This window comes from Carassius carassius, chromosome 6 (assembly GCF_963082965.1).
Source record: "Carassius carassius chromosome 6, fCarCar2.1, whole genome shotgun sequence".
Taxonomy (NCBI): Eukaryota; Metazoa; Chordata; class Actinopteri; order Cypriniformes; family Cyprinidae; genus Carassius; species Carassius carassius.
In genome coordinates this window covers 17,578,230-17,601,024 of record NC_081760.1, presented here as the reverse complement: position 1 = coordinate 17,601,024, position 22,795 = coordinate 17,578,230, and the positions used below count along the sequence as shown (strand labels likewise).

The 22,795-nt window shown below is 37.3% G+C and overlaps 2 protein-coding genes across 6 annotated transcripts in view; both read left to right on the top strand.

The window, feature by feature from the left end:
* The first annotated feature begins 641 nt into the window (after nt 1-641).
* grk1a (G protein-coupled receptor kinase 1 a) lies at nt 642-13,734 on the top strand. The gene is made up of 7 exons (XM_059552307.1): nt 642-1,596; nt 3,363-3,490; nt 5,300-5,457; nt 5,552-5,635; nt 9,716-9,840; nt 11,255-11,456; nt 11,989-13,734. Exons 1-7 carry the CDS (start codon nt 895-897, stop codon nt 12,279-12,281), a joined length of 1,692 nt encoding a protein of 563 aa, XP_059408290.1. The 5' UTR covers nt 642-894; the 3' UTR covers nt 12,282-13,734.
* Nucleotides 13,735-14,687: 953 nt separating this feature from the next.
* cenpe (centromere protein E) overlaps nt 14,688-22,795 on the top strand; it is a 29,362-nt gene continuing 21,254 nt past the window's right edge. For all 5 annotated transcript variants that reach the window (XM_059552306.1, XM_059552303.1, XM_059552305.1 and 2 more), the window contains exons 1-22: nt 14,688-14,846; nt 15,677-15,783; nt 15,857-15,946; nt 16,190-16,308; nt 16,583-16,702; nt 16,782-16,863; nt 16,950-17,017; nt 17,096-17,170; nt 17,282-17,333; nt 17,581-17,668; nt 17,771-17,900; nt 17,988-18,107; nt 18,198-18,350; nt 18,433-18,580; nt 18,736-18,835; nt 19,261-19,612; nt 19,752-19,808; nt 19,934-20,122; nt 20,268-20,342; nt 20,440-20,508; nt 20,851-20,982; nt 21,066-21,243. In XM_059552306.1, the coding sequence (XP_059408289.1) occupies nt 14,791-14,846; nt 15,677-15,783; nt 15,857-15,946; nt 16,190-16,308; nt 16,583-16,702; nt 16,782-16,863; nt 16,950-17,017; nt 17,096-17,170; nt 17,282-17,333; nt 17,581-17,668; nt 17,771-17,900; nt 17,988-18,107; nt 18,198-18,350; nt 18,433-18,580; nt 18,736-18,835; nt 19,261-19,612; nt 19,752-19,808; nt 19,934-20,122; nt 20,268-20,342; nt 20,440-20,508; nt 20,851-20,982; nt 21,066-21,243 (2,560 nt within the window). In that variant the 5' untranslated portion in view covers nt 14,688-14,790. The remainder of the gene's footprint in view (nt 14,847-15,676; nt 15,784-15,856; nt 15,947-16,189; nt 16,309-16,582; nt 16,703-16,781; nt 16,864-16,949; nt 17,018-17,095; nt 17,171-17,281; nt 17,334-17,580; nt 17,669-17,770; nt 17,901-17,987; nt 18,108-18,197; nt 18,351-18,432; nt 18,581-18,735; nt 18,836-19,260; nt 19,613-19,751; nt 19,809-19,933; nt 20,123-20,267; nt 20,343-20,439; nt 20,509-20,850; nt 20,983-21,065; nt 21,244-22,795) is intronic.

Sequence of the window (22,795 nt, the reverse complement as noted above, 5' to 3'; positions counted from 1 at the left end):
CTTAAGGCACACATTTTCTTTCCAGAACCTTTACTCTCTTTGGTCCTCTGTGACGTAATAGTGCAGTTGTACAGATTACATTGCTCCTGCAAGCTGGTCTACTGGCTCAAACCAGGCTAACCTGCACATGGTTCAGCTTATCAACCATATTGACCAGCTAATAGCAGTTATTACCAGCAGGATATGAGCCTCTTTAGACACTCAGAACACTGTTGATCATCTTCATCCAGCTTTTCTTGTTTAAGGTGTTGGAAGGCAGTCACAACATCCTCTTGATAAGGCCAAACAAAATGTAGTGTTCGTCATAATTCTGCAATATTTTTCATGTTTCAGAGATTTATTATTCTGGCGATGTTAATCAGTCATTGCAGTTGAGTGTCTGAATGAAAATAATGATCAAAAGGTTTATACTGTTTGCTTTTGGTCACTTAAGTTCTGCAGAACCTGTATGACTAAATGTGCTTGAATCATTTGTTGAAATAATTCTGAACTCTGAATTATATGATGTTTGACCGCTGTTTGGAGTGTTATTCTGTTGTTGAGCAATGTTCTCACTCTATCTGAGAGGTGTTAACCTGAGGAAGGTATTATAGAGTTAGAGGATAAAGCCTTATGAAAGATGTTGAGTCAGGTGGATCTGTCTGTGTTACAAGGCTTATCATTCACTTTGCAATCAGACTTGGGACTTTGTGCTGCTGAATCGATCGGTTACTGTCCATTCCTCTGCATCTGGACCCCTAGGGTCTCATGATCTAATCCCACACATCTCCAGTGAGGACCGTGGCCTCTCTAGTCTCGTCCAGTCTCACGGCGCTGAGCTTCAATGCTCTCGCTGTGACCCTACATCATCAGTGAACCCTTCCATCAGTCCACATTCAGCTTTTTCACCTTGCCATGGACATCGGAGGCCTGACTACGGTGGTTGCCAACTCGGCGTACATCTCGGCCCGTGGCAGTTTCGATGGCACGGCCAACCCAGCAGCCAACCGAGACAAGAAGTACCACGCCAAACTCAAGCTTCCCCACATCACTGTGTGTGAAGATCTGAGGGAAACCCTGGATCTGCAATTTAAGAGCATTTGTGTGGAGGAGCCCATCGGCAAACGGCTGTTTCAAGAGTACCTGGAAATCACCAATGAGTACAAGGGACCATGTCGCCTCTGGAAGGACATTGAGGCATACGACACCGCCGAGGATAAAGATCGAGCTCAGAAAGCCGCCAAAATCCTCCAGCGTTACATGGAGCCTTCTGCCAAGCACTTCTGCCCGTTTTTACCTGAAAATGACATCACTAAGGTGAAAGAACGGCACAAGGAGGCAACAGATGACCTGTTTGTGGAGATCCTGGCCAGTGTGTTTAACTTCCTCAAAGAGGTTCCCTTCACGTTCTATCTAGAGACCATGTACTTTAAACGCTTCTTGCAGTGGAAGTGGTTGGAGATGCAGCCGGTAGCCGAGGACTGGTTCTTGGACTTCCGTGTTCTGGGTAAGGGTGGGTTCGGAGAGGTGTCCGCCTGTCAGATGAAGGCCACAGGGAAGCTGTACGCCTGCAAGAAGCTCAACAAGAAGAGGCTGAGGAAGAGGAAAGGCTATGAGGTATGAAAGAAGCTCGTTGCCTTTCATTGAGATGAATTATGAGGGTCTTTTTTTGGGAAAAAGGTGCCATTGTCATCCAAACAACTTTCTACTGATAGAACGAACAAAACACTGCTCAAATTATCGGCTCAAATTATTGGAAATCTAACATTAATGAAGTTGAATTCTGTTTGGTGAGGATAAAAAACTATTGGTCCCCTGGTACTTTGGGCCTGAAATTGATAAATATTATGTCTAGAAAGGGAAATATGGTCATGAAATAATGACCTGAGGTCAGTTACACCCACACTTTGAATCATGGCAATAGTTTAGAATGATTGTTTTATTATTGCTTGTTTTACAGCTACTGTTGATAATATATTTTTTCCGGCATCTTTGGCCTGTAGTGATTGATTTGGAGCAAAACCATTTGATCTGCTTTTGCCACAAAGTGTCTGATCTTCACCAAATTTGGCACTGATAGTCTTTAGAACCTTTCTGGTACAATAAATTACACAGATAATTGATAATTTAATATTCAAAAGCATGTGTTTTGCAATTAGTGAATTCACCTGGGCAATCGCTTGTAAAAAATAAAATCCAAACAAAACCAAAACGTTTAGGCACAAATCTCACCTTTTCCTGATTTGTATTTTGTTTCTTTTATGAGTCATGGTTTGTTATAAGATAGGTTAATGGATAAGTATTGCTAGACTGATAATGGTAACGCTTAGATAACTTGATGTGGATCCTGATTGACATGTTGGTTTTGTGCGATTAAGCAGCTCAGACTTGACATTGATGATGAAGGTGAAGGCTTTACTTTGGGTACTTACTAGAGTTTCACTCCTACAAAACAGTCCTGTTTTAGATCCCAACAAATCAATACTTTAACTTTCAGAATTAGTTTGTGCTTTTATCAGTTTTGGACTGGTAACGGTTTCTGTTGGAATAAATTCTGAAAACCTCCTGTGATCATAAATCTCTGCCATCATTTTCATAAATTAAAGCATTATGTTCCTCTTCATTCTTCATCAGTATTGATCAGTTCGCATGTGTTTAAATGTCTGACTCTGATGTGTCCATGAATGTCAGCCAATTTAGTGAACAGTGCTGTGAACCAGAGGCAGTATTAGAGCTGTTGAAGCTTTAGCGGTTTGGCCTTCAGTTGAAATGCAAGTCCAACACATTTAATTTTGGAACAGATTTGCTGAGGAAATCCTGGACAGGAACAACTCTGGAGATGATACTGACTGTCCATGTGTGAATGATGAACACTGTCCATCAGATGAATCATTAGATCATGATTCATGTTAATAATTACCTCATTTATACTTAAAAGTTTTAAAACAATGTTTACAGACAAAGTACTGTGCTGTTTTTAAACATTCACTTAAGCATCATTAATGGTGTGTTTCTCCTGTTAGTCATTGGTTGAGAAACACAAAACGGTGAAATGCATCCTGCATAGTACATAATGCCTAAAGTAAAACTAGTGCACTGGTTCACATGCAAATTATGTTATATAAAAATGGCATCTGCAGAACATTCATGTTAGTATGCTGAGGCTGTTAAAATTTATTTTATTTGTATTTTTTTTTTGCTCCTTTTGAATGTATGCATTAATCTGTAAAAATATGCTATTATGTACTGTTGAGTCCAAATGTTAAATTATTCAAATGCATAATTTTTTTTAATAAATTCTCCTTTATATTACATTATATTAACAATTTGACTAAAAAAAACTGAAGATCATCCTTTACACTAATGTTGTTCTGTTCTCACAGGGTGCCATGGTGGAGAAACGGATCCTGGCTCGAGTTCACAGTAGATTCATTGTGTCACTGGCTTACGCCTTCCAGACCAAAACAGAACTGTGTCTGGTGATGACCATCATGAACGGAGGAGACCTCAGGTCAGTCACGCACACACACTATGAATCATGACAGTTCTTTAGAATGAGTTTCAGAATAAGTTTGAGCTGACAAACCAAACCCGGTTTAGATCAGGATCAGCTGTTGCACAACACTCGGTATAATTGATCTCTGTCGACTCAAGTTTGATCCAGAGTTTGTGAGGCATGTGCACCTGAAAGTATTGCACATGCAGCAAACAGCCAATCACATGGAACATGGAAACATGTGAGAGTCAGTGCAATTCACTTGTCTGTTGAAGATGAAGATATTATGAAGAAATACCATGAATTGAAACGCATTTACAAGTCAGGAATAAACACTGCTGCAGTGAAAGTTTGAGAAGGCAGATACTGACTTTATCAGTGCAAGTGAATCAACTGATATTAAATAATTTATATTACATGGAGCCCAAAAAAAAACTTCTTCAGTTTAAAAAGCTTTATATACTAAACCTTGTATTTACATGTATATAGTTATAGGCTATTCATTTAAATGCTAAGTTTAATATTAATTGTTAACTATATTATATGAATTATACATAATTATAATCTATAAAATATAAATATAATAAACAATGAGTAGCAAAAGATTTGTCTTTAAAATTGTATCTATAAACTTCCATTTGTAGTGAGAGATAAAAAGGGTTAGCTTTATTGCATCAGATATGTTACTTTGTTCAGAGCTGATTGGCCCAGCTTTGGTTTGCGATCTCGAACTCAGAATGAAACCTGCTCGGGAGCAGTGTAGCGTAAGTTACCATGATGACGAAACCCTCTCAAAACCAACTCACCTTCTTGAGCCCGAAAACACAGAGTTTGCTCAAACTAAACTTGAACTTACCTGGGTAAAAACTGAAACCAGCTTTGTGCTACAAGTCACTGGGCAATTGCTTATATTCAATTCAATTTAAATCAAGTTTATTTGTATAGTGCTTTTTACTATACAAATCATTGCAAAGCAACTTTACCGAAAATTAAGTTTCTACAATGTTTAGTAGTAGCTTATCAGTGGTCAGTTTATGTGCATATGGCAGAAATGTACCAAAAAATCAATTAAAGACGTAATCAAACAGATGGTGAACACCATTAACAGCTTTTATTATATGATGAAATCACACTTATAGCAAAAATTTTGTAGTTCTGTATGTTTTTATTCAGGGTTAACATCATCTAAGGTCCTCTGAGGGGTCAGCATCATCTTTTCTCAGGTGTTCTGGATCCAACCTTGACATTGAGTAAATCCTGTGGCAAAACAGAGAAACAAATAGACATAATTAGCATAGCTGCTGTTCCAACAAAGTAAAATTAATTAGTTTAACCCAAGGAAAAGAAGAATAATGCACATTTGATCAGATATAACTGCAGTCCAAAATTATGAGATGCATTATTTGAATGCTTGGCCAAAGAGATGTTTTAAATCTAGATTTAAACAGAGAGAGTGTGTCTGAACCCTGAACATTATCAGGAAGGATATTCCAGAGTTTGGGAGCCAAATGTAAAAAAGCTCTACCTCTAGTAGTGAGGTTTATATCACACCTGTGCTTTCTGCTGTTCAGATGAAATCTAGTTCGTAATCCTAAAGCCAAGCATTTAGAGTTGTAGTTTTGTGATTATGCCACCTACTGGTTAAATGTTAAGGTTAAAACCCCTCGTAATCTTTAACCTTAACCTAGGCATTTTTGATGATTCCATTGCCCTGCTTTGCCTGTGATTGCTGCTTTTTTTATTTTATTCTATTTTTGATGTAATTAAAAAAAAAAATTCATGGCTGTTTGTAAACATAATAAAGAGTAGATATCTTTGTCACAGGTACCACATCTATAATGTGGATGAGAATAACCCAGGGTTCTCTGAAACCAGAGCGTGTTACTATGCTGCTCAGATCATTCAAGGCCTAGAGCATCTACACCAGAAGAGAATCATCTACAGAGACCTGAAACCTGAAAATGTTCTGCTAGATAATGAAGGTGAAGATGTTAAAATGCACCACTTCTCAACATACACACGAATCTGAGGGCTTAAGAGCCATTTCAGTCATGCACATCATGCTGGTGTTTTCAGGTAACGTCCGTATCTCTGATCTTGGCTTGGCTGTGGAGCTTGCAGATGACCAGCTCAAAACCAAAGGCTACGCTGGAACTCCAGGTGAAAACCTCCCTCATTACGTTCACAAAAGATTGTAGTTCATACATAGGTGAATCTCAATAAATTAGAATGTTGTGGAAAAGTTAATTTATTTCAGTAATAAATCATAAATTGTGAAACTCTTGTATTAAATTAATTCAATGCAAACAGACTGAAGAAGTTTAAGTCTTTGGTTCTTTTAATTGTGTTGATTTTGGCTAACATTTAACAAAATCCCACAATCTCAACAAATTCGAATAGTTCATAAGACCAATACAAAACATTAAGTGAATTGTTGGCCTTCTGTAAAGTATGTTCATTTACTGTACATGTACTCAATACTTGGTAAGGGCTTCTTTTGCTTTAATTACTGCCTCAATTCGGCGTGGCATGGAGGTGATCAGTTTATGGCACTGCTGAGGTGGTCTGGAAGCCCAGGTTTCTTTGACAGTGGCCTTCAGCTCATCTGCATTTTTTGGTCTCTTGTTTCTCATCTTCCTCTTTACAATACCTCATAGATTCTCTCTGGGGTTCAGGTCTGGTGAGTTTGCTGGCCAGTCAAGCACGCCAACACCAGGGTCATTTAACCAACTTTTGGTGCTTTCGGCAGTGTGAGCAGGTGCCAAATCCTGCATCTTCAAAAAGCTGGTCAGTTGAAGGAAGCATGAAGTGCTCCAAAATTTCTTGGTAAACGGGTGCAGTGACTTTGATTTTCAAAAAACACAATGGACCAACACCACCAGATGACATTGAAACCCAAATCATCACAGACTGTGGAAACTAAACACTGGACTTCAAGCAGCTTGGGCTATGAGCTTCTCCACTCTTCCTCCAGACTCTAGGACCTTGGTTTCCAAATGAAATATAAAACTTGCTTTCATCTGAAAAGAGGACTTTGGGCCACTGGGCAACAGTCCAGTTCTTCTTCTCCTTAGCCCAGATAAGATGCCTCTGCTGTTGTCTGTGGTTTGGCAAATTCTTTGACACTTCTGTGTGTGGTGGCTCTTGATGCTTTGACCCCAGCCTCAGTCCATTCCTTGTGAAGTTCACTCAAATTCTTGAATCGATTTTGCTTGACAATCCTCATAAAGAGTGCGTTTCTCGCGGTTTGTTACTTTTTCCTTCCACTCAACATTCTGTTAACATGCTTGGATACAGCACTCTGTGAACAGCCAGCTTCTTTGGCAATGAATTTTTGTGGCTTACCCTCCTTGTGATGGGTGTCAATGATTGTCTTCTGGACAACTGTCAGATCAGCAGTCTTCCCCATGATTGTGTAGACTAGTGAACTTCTTTTCGTTTTATGGCAGATTGCAACCATGACTATAAAGGTGCATACCGCCACCTACTGTATAGGAGTATGTAACATGAGAAAATATTATCATGACTATATCATCAATCAAAAAAAATATTATAATAATAATACTACCTAAATCCTATTATATATTCCTATATTTTTCAAATATTGTACAACTGCTTTCTGTGCATCCTTTACCCCATCTCCTGTTGTGCCTAACAAACCTTCAATATTCCACTTTCTTCCTACCTGACTTATCTTTTGATTTAGTCTCATCCTCTCATCCCTATATTTCTTACAATGCAATAATACGTGTTCAACATCTTTCTTGGACCTACATTCTATACATTCATCAGATTGGCTTTTACCCATTAAAACCAATGTTTTATTTAATCCTGTGTGATCAAACCTTAGCCTGGTTAAAACACTCTCCTCTCTTCTGTTACTTCTATTCACCCCCTGTGCATTAATAGATTTTTGCAATCTGTAATATTTCCTTCCACTTTTATCCACATCCCACCTGTCCTGCCATTTTCATCATCATTTCTTCATTCATCATCATTCATCATTTCTTTTTTGAATATTGCCTTAGCCTCTCCTTTTCCAAGGGGTATATTTATTGTATCATTTGTCCTGGTTGATTTTTTTGCTATTTTATCTGCTCCCTCATTCCCTTTTATTCCTATATGAGCAGGTACCCAACAGAATCTCACATCTATCTGTAGTCTCTGTAATCTAAATAAACTTTGTTGGATTTCTAGCATTAGATTTTCTCTACTAGATTTCATATTTTGAATACTATATAGAGCTGCTACAGAATCAACACAACACACCACTCTGTCTGGTTTTACTTCCTCAACCCACTGTAGTCCTACAATAATCGCCATCATCTCTGCCGTATACACTGAAGCCTGATCAGGTAATCTTTTTCCAATACTTATGTTCATTGTTGGTATATATATTCCTATTCCTACATTGTCCTTCTCATCCTTAGATCCATCTGTATAAATTTCTAAGTAACTATAATATTTGTTCCTTATATATTGACTTGCCAGGTGTCCTTTCTCACTCTCTTCCCATTCATTTTTTAGTTCCAAAATGTTTAAGTCTATCTCAGTTTTGGTAAATAACCATATAGGTATATTACTAATAGGTATAGGTGAATTAAACCATATATTTTTTACTCTATATTCCTCTGATTTTGTCTTTGTTACCCATCCAAAGCCATTACCTTTAAAAGACCTATACTCCCAACATTCTTGAATAACACTTTTTGCATGATTTTCATGTCCACATCCACTTAAGCGACTCCAATATGTAAGCATGAGCTTATCTCTTCTCAGATCTGACGGCACTTCTCCTAACTCAACCTGTATTGCTTTAATTGGTGTTGATCTCATTACACCTGCACATATCCTCAATGCTTTGTTACTAATTCTATCTAGCTTCAGTAAATGTGTTTTAGCTGCTGCTCCATATACATAACATCCATAATCTATTGTTGACCTCATTAAAGCCCTGTAAATATATATTAGTGATTGTTTATTTGCTCCCCAGTCTTTCCCCACTACTGCTCTCATTAAATTGATGACTTTCTTGCATTTTGATTCCACCTTTTCAATGTGTATTTTCCATGTTCCCTTTTGGTCTAACCACATACCAAGATATTTAAAATGATCTACTGTTTCCATATTATGTCCATATAACTGTAGGTTCTGTTTTTCTATCCCTTTCTTCCTTGTAAATATCATATGGCAAGACTTACTTGGAGAAAGCTTAAAGCCCCAGCTATACGACCATTGTTCTACCTTTCCTATGGCTTCCTTGTTTTTATTTCTTACCCTTATAGGATCTCGTCCTCTTGCCCAGATGGCCCCATCATCTGCATACAAAGCTGATCCAATCCTTCTGTCCAGATTCATAAAAATATCATTGATCATAACATTAAATAAAACTGGACTAATAACACTACCTTGTGGAATTCCATTACCAATTTCAAATTCCTCAGAAATTCCTGATCCCACTCTAACTCTAAATCTTCTTTCTGACAGAAAGTCTAAGACCCAATTATAAAACCTACCTCTAATTCCCATTTGGTTCATTTTAATTAACAGCCCTTCCCTCCACATGGAATCATAAGCTTTTTCAATATCAAAGAACACAATACTCATTATTTCTTTCATTTTAAAAGTTTTTTCTATTTCATTGCTTACTTTCACCACTGCATCCATTGTGGAACGCCCTTTCCTGAATCCACTTTGATATGGTGCGAATAATCCTCTATATTCGAGGGTCCAGTTAAGTCTTCTGACTAGTATCTTCTCCATCCACTTGCAGAGATGTGACGTAAGGGCAATAGGTCTATAATTACCAGCATTATTCGGGTCTTTCCTAGACTAGTGAACCAAACTGAGAGACCATTTTGGAGGCTCAGGAAACCTTTGCAGGTGTTTTGAGTTGATTAGCTGATTGGCATGTCACCATCTTCTAATTGGTTGAGATGAGTGAATTGGTGGGTTTTTCTTAAATGTGAGCCAAAATCATCACAATTAAAAGAACCAAAGACTTAAACTACTTCAGTTTGTGTGCACTGAATTTAATACACAACTTTTGCAATTTAAGTTGAATTACTGAAACAAATGAACTTTTCCACAACATTCTAATTTATTGAGATGCACCTGTATGTTCATATAAACACCAAAATGTTAAACAAAAGCAGGATGACACTGGGTCATGAGTGCTGATGCTTTAAGGTTTATTCATAAAGATGTTCAACTCCCCTAGTGTTTGTGTGTTGTTTTCAGGGTTCATGGCCCCAGAGCTGCTGAAGGGTGAAGAATATGATTACTCTGTAGATTACTTCACTCTCGGGGTCACGCTGTACGAGTTCATTGCGGCCAAAGGACCATTCAGGACTCGAGGAGAGAAGGTGATATTCAGCATTCATTCTTCAGAGGATCTTTTTTGGATTCACATTTATGTTTTCAACAGATGCTTTTTATCCAAAGCGAACAAATATTAACTTGAGAACGCAATGTCATGCTCTTCAGATGCAAACTAATCCCACTAACATACACTATACACATGATGTTTCGTAGTAAACCTGATATGATGTAGTAGAGTAATATTAATTTATTTAAATTTGAGCAAATTATATTTTCTGAACAAACCAAATGTAACGGGGACTTGGTTAGACATCTGTTAGGTTTCTGTCTTGTTTTAGTGCTTCTAATAGAAAAAAATAGAAGAACATCTGGTACACTTTACATAGAGTGTCTGAACATCTACCATGTCATTTGGGCTCAAACTACAGCTACATCTAGCTTCACCCACAATTCAAGATTCATATATATATATATATATATATATATGAATCTTGAATTGTGGGTGAAGCTATATATATATATATATATATATATATATATATATATATATAGGTGTTAACTTTTGAACCAAATGACCAAGAAACTACACTTTTTTTCCTTTTGGTTCCTGTTTTAGATTTTCCCACATTTGGAATTTTGTTGAAAACATACTTTTTATCCTAGAGCTTGAATCATTGGTCAGATGGTCAGATTATGCTGGCCAAAATGTACTAAAGCAGTTTTGATACACCTTGTAAATGTGAATGAACTGGAACTGCAGGACATCTGGTGAGGATATTACATGCTGGTAGCATTGTTTGTGCTTGCATTATTACACTTAAGTAATCATTCAATTCAAAATTTACACTTAAGACTCTCATTAAATGCACATACTGATAAAATATGCTTTGGCTTTAAAGTGTCAATGCAAGGAATGTTGCTTTGAATAAAAGTGTCTGCCGAACTTTAAACTTAAACTTTGCCCCAACAGGCTGTTTTAATCGTTTAATGACAGCAACACTTACTGGCTGAATGTGTCAGGTTAGAGTTAAAGGTTTAAAGGTATAGTTCCCCCAAAAATGAAAATTCTTGCATCATTTTCACACCCTCATGTTGTTCTTAACTCATATGAGTTTCTTTCTTCTGTTGAACACAAAAGAAGATATTCTGAAGAATATGTGTAACCAAGCAGTTGTTGGTCCCCATTGACTTCCATAGTATAGGAAAATGCAACGCGAAGTAAAAAAATACGATCATCATCAACTGCTTGGTTACTCTTCAAAACGTATTTTGTGTTTAGCAGAAGAAAGAAACCCATACAGGTTTGGAACAATTCGTGGTGAGTAAATAATTACAGAATTTATTAACTTTACCTTTCTGACAGTTCTGTTGTCCGTACAGAAACACTAGTATATGTGCTGCTGTTATTCTTGACTCTAGAATTTTGATTCTTTGTGTAACAAACATTGTGTTTTTCAGGTGGAGAATAAAGAGGTTAAGAAGCGAATCCTGAACGACCCAGTGACGTACCCAGAAAATTTCAGTGAGAATGCCAAGTCCATCTGTGAGGGTCTTCTGGCAAAAGAAGTGGACAAGAGACTGGGCTTCAAGAGCGGCACGTGTGATGAGCTACGCGCACATCCGTTCTTCAGCGAAATCAACTGGAGGAAACTGGACGCAGGTGTAACGCTGATGATAGTTCCATTTATTTGACCGTAATATTGTGAAATAATATTATTACAATTTAAATACTGTATTATTAAAATGTAAAATAATTGTTTTCTGTGTGAATATATTGTAAAATGTAATTTATTCCTGTGTATCAAAGCTGATTTTTCATGCATTTTATTTTTCCGGATTCTTAAAAAAAAAAGCATTTGTTTGAAATAGAAATCTTTTGTAAAATGATAAATGTCTTTACTTTCACTTTAAATGAATGTAATGCATCCTTGGTGGATAAAGGTAATGGCTTCTTATATTCCCCAAACATTTGAAAAAAAAAAAAAAAAAAAAAGAAAACTAGAGTAAATATGCTGTAAATTCAGTTTTAATCACAGGAGTACATTATATTTAAAAATATATTCACATAGAAAATAGCTATTTTAAATTTGAATAATATTTCAATATATTGCTGTTTTTACTTTATTTTTGATCAAATAAATGCAGCCTTGTTTGTCTTCTAAGTGCACTAACACCACTCTGGTGTCCTACAGGGATTCTGCCGCCTCCTTTCGTACCAGATTCCAAGACAGTCTATGCCAAGAATCTGGATGACGTGGGTGCTTTCTCCACTGTGAAGGGGGTCTGCCTGGAGGACGATGACAAGAAGTTCTTTGATGAGTTTGCGTCAGGAAACGTCTCTATACCCTGGCAGGAGGAGATGCTCGAGACGGGCATCTACGGTGAGCTGAACGTGTGGGGTCCAAACGGCACGGTGCCCAACGACCTGCGTCGAGAGTCCATCCTGGAGCAGCCACCCAAATCCTCCACCTGTAGCGTTTCATAATCACACCAAAACTGAACTGTCAAATAACAACATAGATTTGCTTCCGCTATTTCTATAGAGCTCATTGTGAAGGTTGAGTATTTGTGTTAGTGATTATTGATCTTATTGGCATTATTGAGCTGTAAACTGAGTTCTGTTCAAGCATGATTAGCATTTAGGCTTTTAAACGGAACCGAATGAAAAAGAATATCTAATGAGGAAAGAATAAAGAGCAAAATGCTTTGAAGTCATTCTTTTGATATCCATAAAGCTCAGTAATAACATCTGTAAGTAAAATGAACCCTTGTGTTCTGTTTTTTTTTTTTTTTTTTTAATGTTATCACATTGTATTAAACTTTTTGAGTTTATGCACACAGCGTATGACAACTTCTAAAAAATTATTTTTGCAATTTTTTAGGATTTTCCCCTGACCTTGTTACACTTGTCAAAAATGGCCAGCCTACAAAATTGCTTGTAAATCTGTAATTATGTGGGGGGTTTTTTATGTATTTTTACAAAAGTACTGTCGGCTTGTTTTCTTTCAGTTAGCACAAGTTTTGAATTTCTTTTGAAGTTCTGGTTGATCGTAGGCCTCACTGATCTGAGCTCATTCATCTTAGTTTTTTAGGTTATATTGACAAAATGATCCATCAGTTATGCTTTATTTCACTCAAAAACTGAATATTGTCCACAAATAATGTTTATTTTTCAGTCTTAAACTGCAGGTGCATAAGTTCAGATCAATGAGGCCTACGATCAATCAGTTCCAGACACACAAAACCTGTCCTGATTGAAAGAAAGCAAGTTGACTAAAAGGATTGAATCCAATAATTGGTGATACTATTATCTAGGAGTAATAATCACATCTGTCCCTGTTCTGAATGTCAAAATGGACAAATAACTGTATATTTGTGTTTATAACCAATTACATGTGTAAACTCCAGTTTAAAAACAAGACTTTGGCTTCAAAATCTGCATACTGTCTAAATTAATAATTTGGTGCATTTCTCATTTTTATTTAATTTATTTTGCATCGTTTTCATCCTGAATTCAATGTTTTTGTCTTTGACTGGTCTTAGTGATTTATTTGTAATAGGCATTGCTTTAATTAATGCCTTTATTGATTGTGATAACCCACCGGTGTTTTATGAGCCCGTCTGAGGTGGTTCTCGATGCGAGTGAATGTTGTCTGTGGTCGAGCGATCGGGTAAGGGATTAGAGAATAGTCAGTTGCTGTTGACTAGTCCTGCCATTGTTGCCATAAACACAAAGAGGCTTCTGTGCATTAATCGCTATTTAAGTGCCCTAGCAAAGATACAGGTAGCTCTACATTTTCTAAACAATTTCTATTCATGTAAAAACCTGTAAATGTCTTTAGGTTGCATTGATTTTTGAGGTCCAAATCCTTTTTATTAATGTGATAGTTGTCATCATTATGATTTCAAATAAATGTTTTGCCATAAATACACCACAACTCTGGGTCTCTGTGTGTTTTGAGAAAAATAAAGAAGGCATTTAAAGCAGGAATTCTTGTTAAATTGAAGTTTAGTCCATCAGCCTGGGGCTAATTGTCACACTTTACTCCTGTGAAAGCTGGAGTTTTTTAGCTGGGTTTTTATTAATGAAAGTCAGTTTTTTTTATAGACCCAGTGTAAATATATTTATTGGCACTAATTTGTTTTAAACATGAAATACTAGCTAAAATACTAGATTTAAAATGTATTCTATATTTACAACTTTTCTGAAAAGCAAAACAATTGGAGAAACAACAAAAATGAAAAAGGCAACATGAAAGTAATTAATGAATTGTATAAAATTACATCAATTAAACTATGAAACAACAAAAAACTTAAAGGGTTAGTTCACTTCCAGAATGAAAATTCTGTCATCATTTACTCACCTTCCACTTGTTCCAAACCTTATAAGTTTCTTTCTTATGTTGAAAGTGAGAAGATATTTTGAAAAATGTTAGTATCCGAACAGTTGATGGGCACCATTGACTTCCATAGTAGGAAAAAAAAATACTGTGTAAGTTAATGGTGCCCATCAACTGTTCGGATACTAAATTTTTTTTTTTAAATATCTTCTCTTGTGTTCAACATAAGAAAGAAATTCATAAAGGTTTAGAACAAGTGTAAGGTGAGTAAATGATGACAGAATTTTCGTTTTGGAAGTGAACTGCTCCTTTAACATGCAAAAAATAATTGCAATAAAAAGTATAATATTACAAAATATAAACAATGACACAGCTTTCGCGGAAGTGACAATTCCTCAAAAGTAATATTCATGAGGCGTCTTCCACGCACATGCATATTCAATGAGTTTTCGTTTAAAATCGTGTAGGCGGAGTCGGGGAGTCTCTCTCCTCTCTACATTCCACCGGAAGCTCGACGGAAATGGGTGACCGTTGATACGCGCATGCGCACAGATCGCTATCCAATGGAAATTCGAGTTGAAATTTTAAATCTCACTGAGCGCTCACTAGTCAGTTAACGTTAGTTTCAGTCAGTTTAGCGTTGATGGAGTGAAAATGACGGAGGAATCCGCAGTAAAAGTTTGCGTTAGAGTCAGACCTCTTATTAAAAGGTAAGAAAAGCTTAATAATAAAAGCGTGGAGCTAAATGTAACATAAAACAGTTCTACGTTATTTGCTAAGATTTAAGAAAATCTTCGAGGCGGAGCGAACAGATGCATTACATATAGAAAAGGTTGATTTATTATATTGAAGTAAATCTATTCTAAACACGAACTATACTTCATTGTGTAAAGGTAATTTTAAGATAAAAATTTTTTTAAAATTTTTATTAGTGAAGGAATGACGACTTCTCTAATGGCATCCTCTAAATTCTATAAATTCTATACAAAAGGCTGTTTTTGTTATATTTCTTGTATATATTTTAAAAATAATAGAAACAATAAAATAGTATAATATTATGATAGTCAATGATAATATCTTCATATTTTGTTGGTTTAACAGGTTTTAGAATTACTCACAAGTCTGTCAGTCACCCTACAGCTCATATATTACATTAACCATCATAACGCATTCAAACTATGTATAATGTTGTTTTCGGTCCGTTTGGAACCAATCGTTATTTAATCGTCATAAATTAATAATCTTATATTTTTCAAATAAACCCATATTGTATTTGATCAGTAGTTCTCATTAGTGTGTGAATTTGATTTGATGCGTATATGCATGTCTGTGTATGCATATACATCTAAATGTATGAATTCTATTTTCTGATGAATCCTTTAACAAAGCAAAAAATATTACTCTGAAAATTTCTGTAACTAAATAATAAATGTTCTCTTCCTGGTCAAAACAGACCTGAATGCGTTATGATGGTTAATGCTCTGTTTAACGTTGATTCTCAGACTCAACAATAATCTAATTATGATTTTGATGATTTAAGGGAGGAGTCTGAAAGCCCAGAGCCAGTGCAGCTCTACTGGAGAGCTGACAAACAGGCCATCCATCAGCTGGATGATGATGGAGCTCAAACTAAGAGCTACAGCTTCGGTGAGTTGAACACCAGCGGATCTTCACTGACCAGTCGAGCCATGCTTTGTGTTCTGACCTTTATGTGTTTCAGACCGTGTGTTCAGTGCTGAAGAGACCACTGCTCAGCTCTACCAGGACATCGCAAAGCCACTGGTCGTGTCAGCAGTTGAAGGCTATAACGGTGAGTCCAGAAATCAGAGTAATTACAATTTATTCTAGAAGGTACTTTATGGATCCTTCGAAAAGCATGCTTAGTGCAATATCAGGCAATGAAGTCAAAAATATTTATACAGAAAATAAATATGTATATTTTGTGTATTGTGTAGTGTATAGATGATCACAATATACATTGATATGATTTGTACTTATGCATTTCATTTGCTTGGTCACTGTTGATTCTTAACGCATAATCTCCTTTTTTCAGGCACAATATTTGCCTACGGACAGACATCTTCTGGAAAGACCTTCACCATGATGGGAAGTGAACATAACCGTGGAGTGATTCCTCTTGCCATGGCTGATGTCTTCAAAACTATTAAAAATGTATGTGTTTGCAAATTTTCCTGGCATCAGAAAAAAAAAAAAGTATTTCTATGGCACAAGTTTTGAGATCTGAGTGGAACCCTTTTACAGCGAATAAGAGCTTATATTTCAGTCTTTTCCCCTCACAAAGGATTAAATGAGTAGTGTAACTAAATGTACATTTTCAGCTATTAAATTTTAGTATTTTAAATTAAGTATTCCTTTAATAATCAGTGTCTTTTTCGTTCAATATCAGTGAAATAAACCATAGTTTTTATTCTTTGCATCTATCTAGTGTCCAAAGAAGGAGTTTCTCCTGCGTGTGAGCTACATGGAGATCTACAATGAAACGGTCACAGATTTGCTCTGCGAGAGCTGGAAAAGGAAACCTCTGGAAATCCGTGAAGGGAACTACGTAAGTTTCATCTTTCATTGGACTCACACTGGGGATTTGAAAGTAGTTTTAGCTCTTAACCTGCCAACTGTGTCCTCAGAAAAACGTGTACGTGGCTGATCTGACGGAAGAGTTGGTGACATCTCCGGAACAAGCCCTGTCCTGGATCACCAAAGGAGAAAGTAAAGTTGCACTCACTAATTGTCCCCCATTCTTTATCTTTTTGGTATACTGCGGTACTTATTTCTTCATCACTTTTTTCGTACAGAAAACCGACATTATGGAAAAACAAAAATGAACCAGCGTAGCAGCCGCTCTCACACCATCTTCCGCATGGTAAGAAGCGTGATGAACTGGACTGTGTTTGGAATTGTGCTCATCTCTGAAGCGTCTCGTTTATTTTGTCCATATCAGATTTTGGAGAGTCGTGAGAGAAGTGACCCGGCGTCTGGTGAGAACGCTGATGGAGCTATCATTGTGTCGCACTTGGTGAGTTCAAAACAAACCAGGAACCTTTGGCGTGACTTCATTCACTGATGTAATTTAGATAAGCAGCATTTAATGTTTAGTCAGCGTATTGTTGTTTCCATGTTCCTGTAGAACTTGGTGGATCTTGCTGGTGCTGAGCGAGCGAGTCAAACAGGAGCTGAGGGTAACTATATATATATATATATATATATATATATATATATATATATAATATTATATTTTAGTCTGTTGTGTTTAAACCTTATAAGATTTTACTGATTTTAATTTCCTTTTTTTATGAATTAATTATTTTTTTAATAAAGATTGTTTCCTCAAACTGAGAAGTTCAAAAGTTGGTGATTTTTAGATATGAAATTTGAGCAGAAATTTGTGGGGTCTGTTAAAACCCCTCTCTTGTTCTTCTATTTCAGGAGCCCGCTTTAAAGAAGGGTGCAACATTAACCGCAGTTTGTTCACTCTCGGGCAAGTCATTAAAAAGTTATCCGATGAGAGTCAGAAGTGAGTTATTTCATGACTTACCATAAGTTTTACCCTCACTGAATCTGTTTTTGGTCAAGCTATAGCTAAAACATAATGTCTTGTTTCTGTTCCATCCAAAAGGGGCTTCTTGAATTACAGAGACAGTAAACTGACTCGGATCCTTCAGAACTCTTTGGGTGGCAATGCCAAAACTGTCATTATTTGCACCATCACCCCAGCCACTGTTGACGAGACTGTCAGCACCTTACAGGTATGAGAGAAGACCTTTTTTCCTCTTAATTCTGGATTGATATAGGTATTGGTATTGAATTTCTTTGGGTTCTTACTGTGGTTAAAGTTTGCTAGTGCTGCCAAGCGCATGAAGAACGACCCTCACGTCACAGAGGTCTCTGATGAAGGAGCTCTCTTGAGAAGATACCGCAATGAGATTGTTGACCTCAAACGACGACTGCAAGAAGTGAGAATGTGGTTCACTTGTTTGACAATCATCCAGCAATAACATGACCCATCATCTCCTCACATGATTGTTTTCCAACTCATTTCGCAGGTTTCCTCTGTCACACAAACAACTGCGACCGAGCGAGAATCCCTGTGTCAGCTTCTGCAGGAGAAAGACCAGCTCCAGAGAGAGCAGCAGGACAGGATTAAGAACTTAACCAAGCTACTAGTTACTGCCTCAAATGTCGCCCTAATCCCTAAGGTAACAGATTTCACTAGTGTTTACACTAGTAAACCTCAGTGTTCGTGAAGTCGATGGATCTGATTGTTGTTTAACTGTAAAGGTTCCAAAGAGGAGAGTGACGTGGGGTGGAAAGCTGCTGACGTCTGCTCGTCTTCTGAATGATGATTTCGGCGCGAGTGATATGAGTTTCGCAGAGCCATACATCAAGAAGAGAAGAGCTGACTGCTCTCTGCCCGATGAGGGAGAGGGTATGACTGTCTTTATAATTGGAGAAAATTAGCTTTAGGTGCACTTGAAAATTATAATGCTGTAGGTGTGAAGCATGTAAACGTAAACATGGTCAGTGTTACACCAGATGAAGGTTTCTGAAGCAGTTGCTCAGTTTTTTATGTTTTATGTACAGAGATGGATGAGTTTGACAGCCGGTTTGATTTCACTGCTCTGGAGGAACCCAACATGGACATGGAGATGAGCAGCAACACTGTCCGCAGCTCCTCTGAAGGGTGAGGACACCATTATTCTCACTACAGTCTTTTACACTCAAAATAGCCCATTTAAAATGTTTACCTAGTTTTGTTTACTGCTAAAAATGAACGTTCAGGAAGGGACAGTTTTTGTATATAAACTTGTAAATAATACATCATATGGTGTCTTCTGACAAACTTTTCCATGCATAATTTGATTATTTTATGTGGGCAGAAATAAATGGAGCAGTGAAATCACTCACAGTATTGCACAGGTCTGATCACGTTTTCATCATTTGCCATTAGTGGACTTTGAATTGAACTTTTTGATCAGAATAAACTCTTGAGATGTCATCTCGTTTTCAAGGGGGTCCCAACATATCACAATCATTAAAAAAAACAATCTGCTTGATGCATTCATCAACAAACAGACACAATGACAATGACACTCTCCTCTCCTTCAGGAGTCATTACTTGGACTCGCCTCAAGCGAGCGAGCTGACGTTGAAGTTAGCATCTCTAGAGCGTCAGCTGGAAGCAGAAACTCAGTGCAAACAGAGAGCAGAGGAGATGAGCACTGAACTCCATCTGAAGATCTCAGAGTTGCAGAACAAGCTGGAGGCTCAAGCCACACTTTCAGAGGAGAAGAACATCTCTCAGCTGGAGAAACAGATGGAGGCATTGCAGAGTCGACTGGAGGTGGAGGTTCAGGAGAGACAGAAGGCTCAGGAGGAAACCTCTTCACTCGAACTGAAGGTGGCAGAGTTGGCGCAAACTTCAGAAGCCCTGCTGCACTCTCAGCACACATGTGAACAGGTACAACAGCTATTGTACAAGCAGCTCTTGGAATGTATTTGAGGTTGGACAGCTATTTGAATAACCGTAATGGGTTTTGAAAAATTATTTCTTCTGACCGTGAATATTTATTTAAAAAAAATAAAACCTCTGTGTTTAGCTAAAAAAAGATCTGGAAGAGGCCATTCAGTTCTGTGAGGCTCTTGGATTTGAGAAAGTGAGTGAACTACAATATCCTGCATTTTTCTTTGGCCTGTTAAATATACTTTTTCATTTGGAAATGCCTCGAGTTACAGTAGTAAAATGGGTTTTGAATGACATTTTCAAATTTATTTTGTAAAGGATGCTGTTATTGCCGAACGAGACTCGATCAAACACACGCTTCAACTGATAACTGAAGATCTGGAGAGTCTGAAGGCAGATAAAGACACTCTTCAGAAAGATAAAGATGCTCTGCTGAAGGACATTGATGAGAGAAAAGATGCAGATGAGTTTGAGAAACTAGAGCAGGAGAGCAAGAAAGAGTATGAGGTGATCACATCAAAGCATTAAAACTTGAAATTCTCACTTGGATTATTCTTTTTTTCCCCAATGCTAAGACGAAGTCTCTACACGTTTTTCAAAAAAAATCTATGTCTGACAGCTCTTAATAATATTTTAAATCCTCTCCATACAGAGAGAATTGGAGGCTGAAAACTCCAAACTGCAGCGGGATTTACAACATTCAGAAGACATGATCCAAAAGCTGAAGGTCTGTTCATGTTCACTTGATGTATGTCTTGTAGATGGACTCATTGCTGCACTGAAAGACCAAAGATGATGTATGAACTTACTGTTGTCCTCTATAGGCTGACTTGGCGATGATGTCATCGGAGCTTCAGAAGAAGACAGACCTGAATACTGAGCTACAGAGTTGTGTACGTCACTGAATCACTGCACTTTTATTTACTGGTTGTGTATTTACTTTTAATTACTGGGTTTTCAATGTCTGATGCTGACATCTGGAGAGAATGTATGGCCATGGAGACTATTTATGCAATGTTTATTAACATTTGCACACTTCTCTTTCCCCCTATGCATTGACAAGACTGTATGTTGACTCTAGAAACTGGCATAATGTGGAGGCGTATGGATGTGGATTCTCAAAGCGGATCTATATGCAGATCTTTATATTAACTCTGCTGTCCTGTGGCTACAAATGTCCTGTATTATTATTATTATTTTTTTCCATATTCATTATGCTGTATTGCATTCTGCAGAGTGACAAGGATCTTGTCCAGGAAGTGACGCGTCTACGGCGCTCTCTTGATGATGCTGAGTGTGTCAGTTTGGATACCAAGAAAGAATGGGCCTTCCTGCGGAGTGAGAACATCTCCCTCAAAGAGAGAGATGTGAGTAGAGTGAAGCTCAAGGTGAGATCAGGGTGTGCAGGTCATAAGTAGTGGTTTATTTTGTGTGACTCTGCTTCAATCAGGCAACCCTGACTGCAGGCTATGAGAAGATGGAAGATGAGGTTAAGATGCTTCAGGACAAGCTGGAGCAGGAGAAGTCTCGCTTTAAAAAGATGCAAACGGATCTTCAGAAAGAACTAATGGGTGCTTTCGATGAGAATACCAAACTGACAGCTCTTCTGGATGGAAAAGTACCAAAAAGTAAGTAAAGAACATACAGAGGGACATCATGATCTGTAGTCATTGTGAAATCTAAACTGACTGCTTGTACAGTACTCTCTAAATTTGTTTACGGTTGAATTGTGAACAATTCACAATGATATTTTTTTTTTTTTTTTTTTTTTTTTCATCCATTGAAAGTCAGATTAATAAATTTTCAAGATTTAAAAGGCGCATTGAGACATTTCTAATGAAATCCATATGAATCAAGTGGCTTAATCTTAAGTTAGAGACCTGCACTCCCGCGGGAGTACCGTGGGACCCAGCGCTACCGAGTGCGGCGCGGGACAATATTTGACGGGTAAATGCAGACGCGGCCGGCAAGATATTATTGTGTGCGGGTTGTGGGAAAATAAAATTATTTGCGGGACTCCCGCAAAGTGGATATGTCTAACAAAATAAAATAACTAGAAACAAATAAACCTTTATTCATAATAAAATAAAATAGACTTTGCGGAATGGGAGGATGCTGATGATACCATAGTGTAATTCGATTCCGAAATAGCGAGATATTTAAAGGTCAAGTTGGATGGATTAGAAACACACAGACCGGATAATGTCCTCCAGTGGTGGAAAAGACAAATTTCCGAGATTAAGCAAAGTAACACGCCATGTACTTTGCATTCCAGCTAGCGCACCATCGGACAGGGCTTTCAGTATCTGCAGTCGCATACTGGAGCAGAGACGGTTGAAGCTCTCAACAGTGAACGACATGCTATTCCTGCATGGGCACAATAAGTAGTCGTACAAGTTTTTTTTTTTTTGTCAATTCAGGTTTTTTAAGTTTTTTTTTTTTTTTGCTAAATATTTAAAATTGGTCTATTTTGTTATTGAGGAATAAGGATATTTTTTGTTTAATGCTTGAAGGAATTGCTCAGGCCCCATAAGCTTCTTTTCCTTTGAACATGAAATAAATCCAGGTTTATTATTATATAATTTATTAGGCTATATGGCCTAATTATTATAGGTTATTTATAATTTATTTACATTTTCTTTTTTACTGTATTTCTGTGTTCTAAGTTCCTTGTTCGTGTTCATCCATTTAATTAAACGCAAATAAAACGAAACATTTGTTTATTTTCCGTTTCTTTTTTTTTAATTTATAGTCCACAGGGGAGCAAGTGAAAAAATAACAGAGTAGCAGGCAGAATATACAATGTATTTAAAAACAAATCTACTTATACGTTTACCCGCAGGATTTTGCGGGCGGGAGCGGGACGAAACTTGATTATTTGCGGGCGGGAGTGGGAGAAATTAACATATTTTTGTGGGAGTGGGACAAAACATTGCGGGAGCGGGACGGAAAATCCCTCCCGCGCAGGTCTCTATCTTAATGCTGTGTTCACACCAAACGCGAATAGAGCATCAAATTCGCATCTAGTTTGCCACTTGAACATTTTGAATTCATTCGCACGTCTAGAGCGAAATAGACGAGTGTAGAAAGCAAAAGTTTGAAGCGAAATTGATGCGCTTCAAACACATAAATGCACAAAAGCACCATTCACGCCAGACGCTCAATTCGCGTCATTCGCGC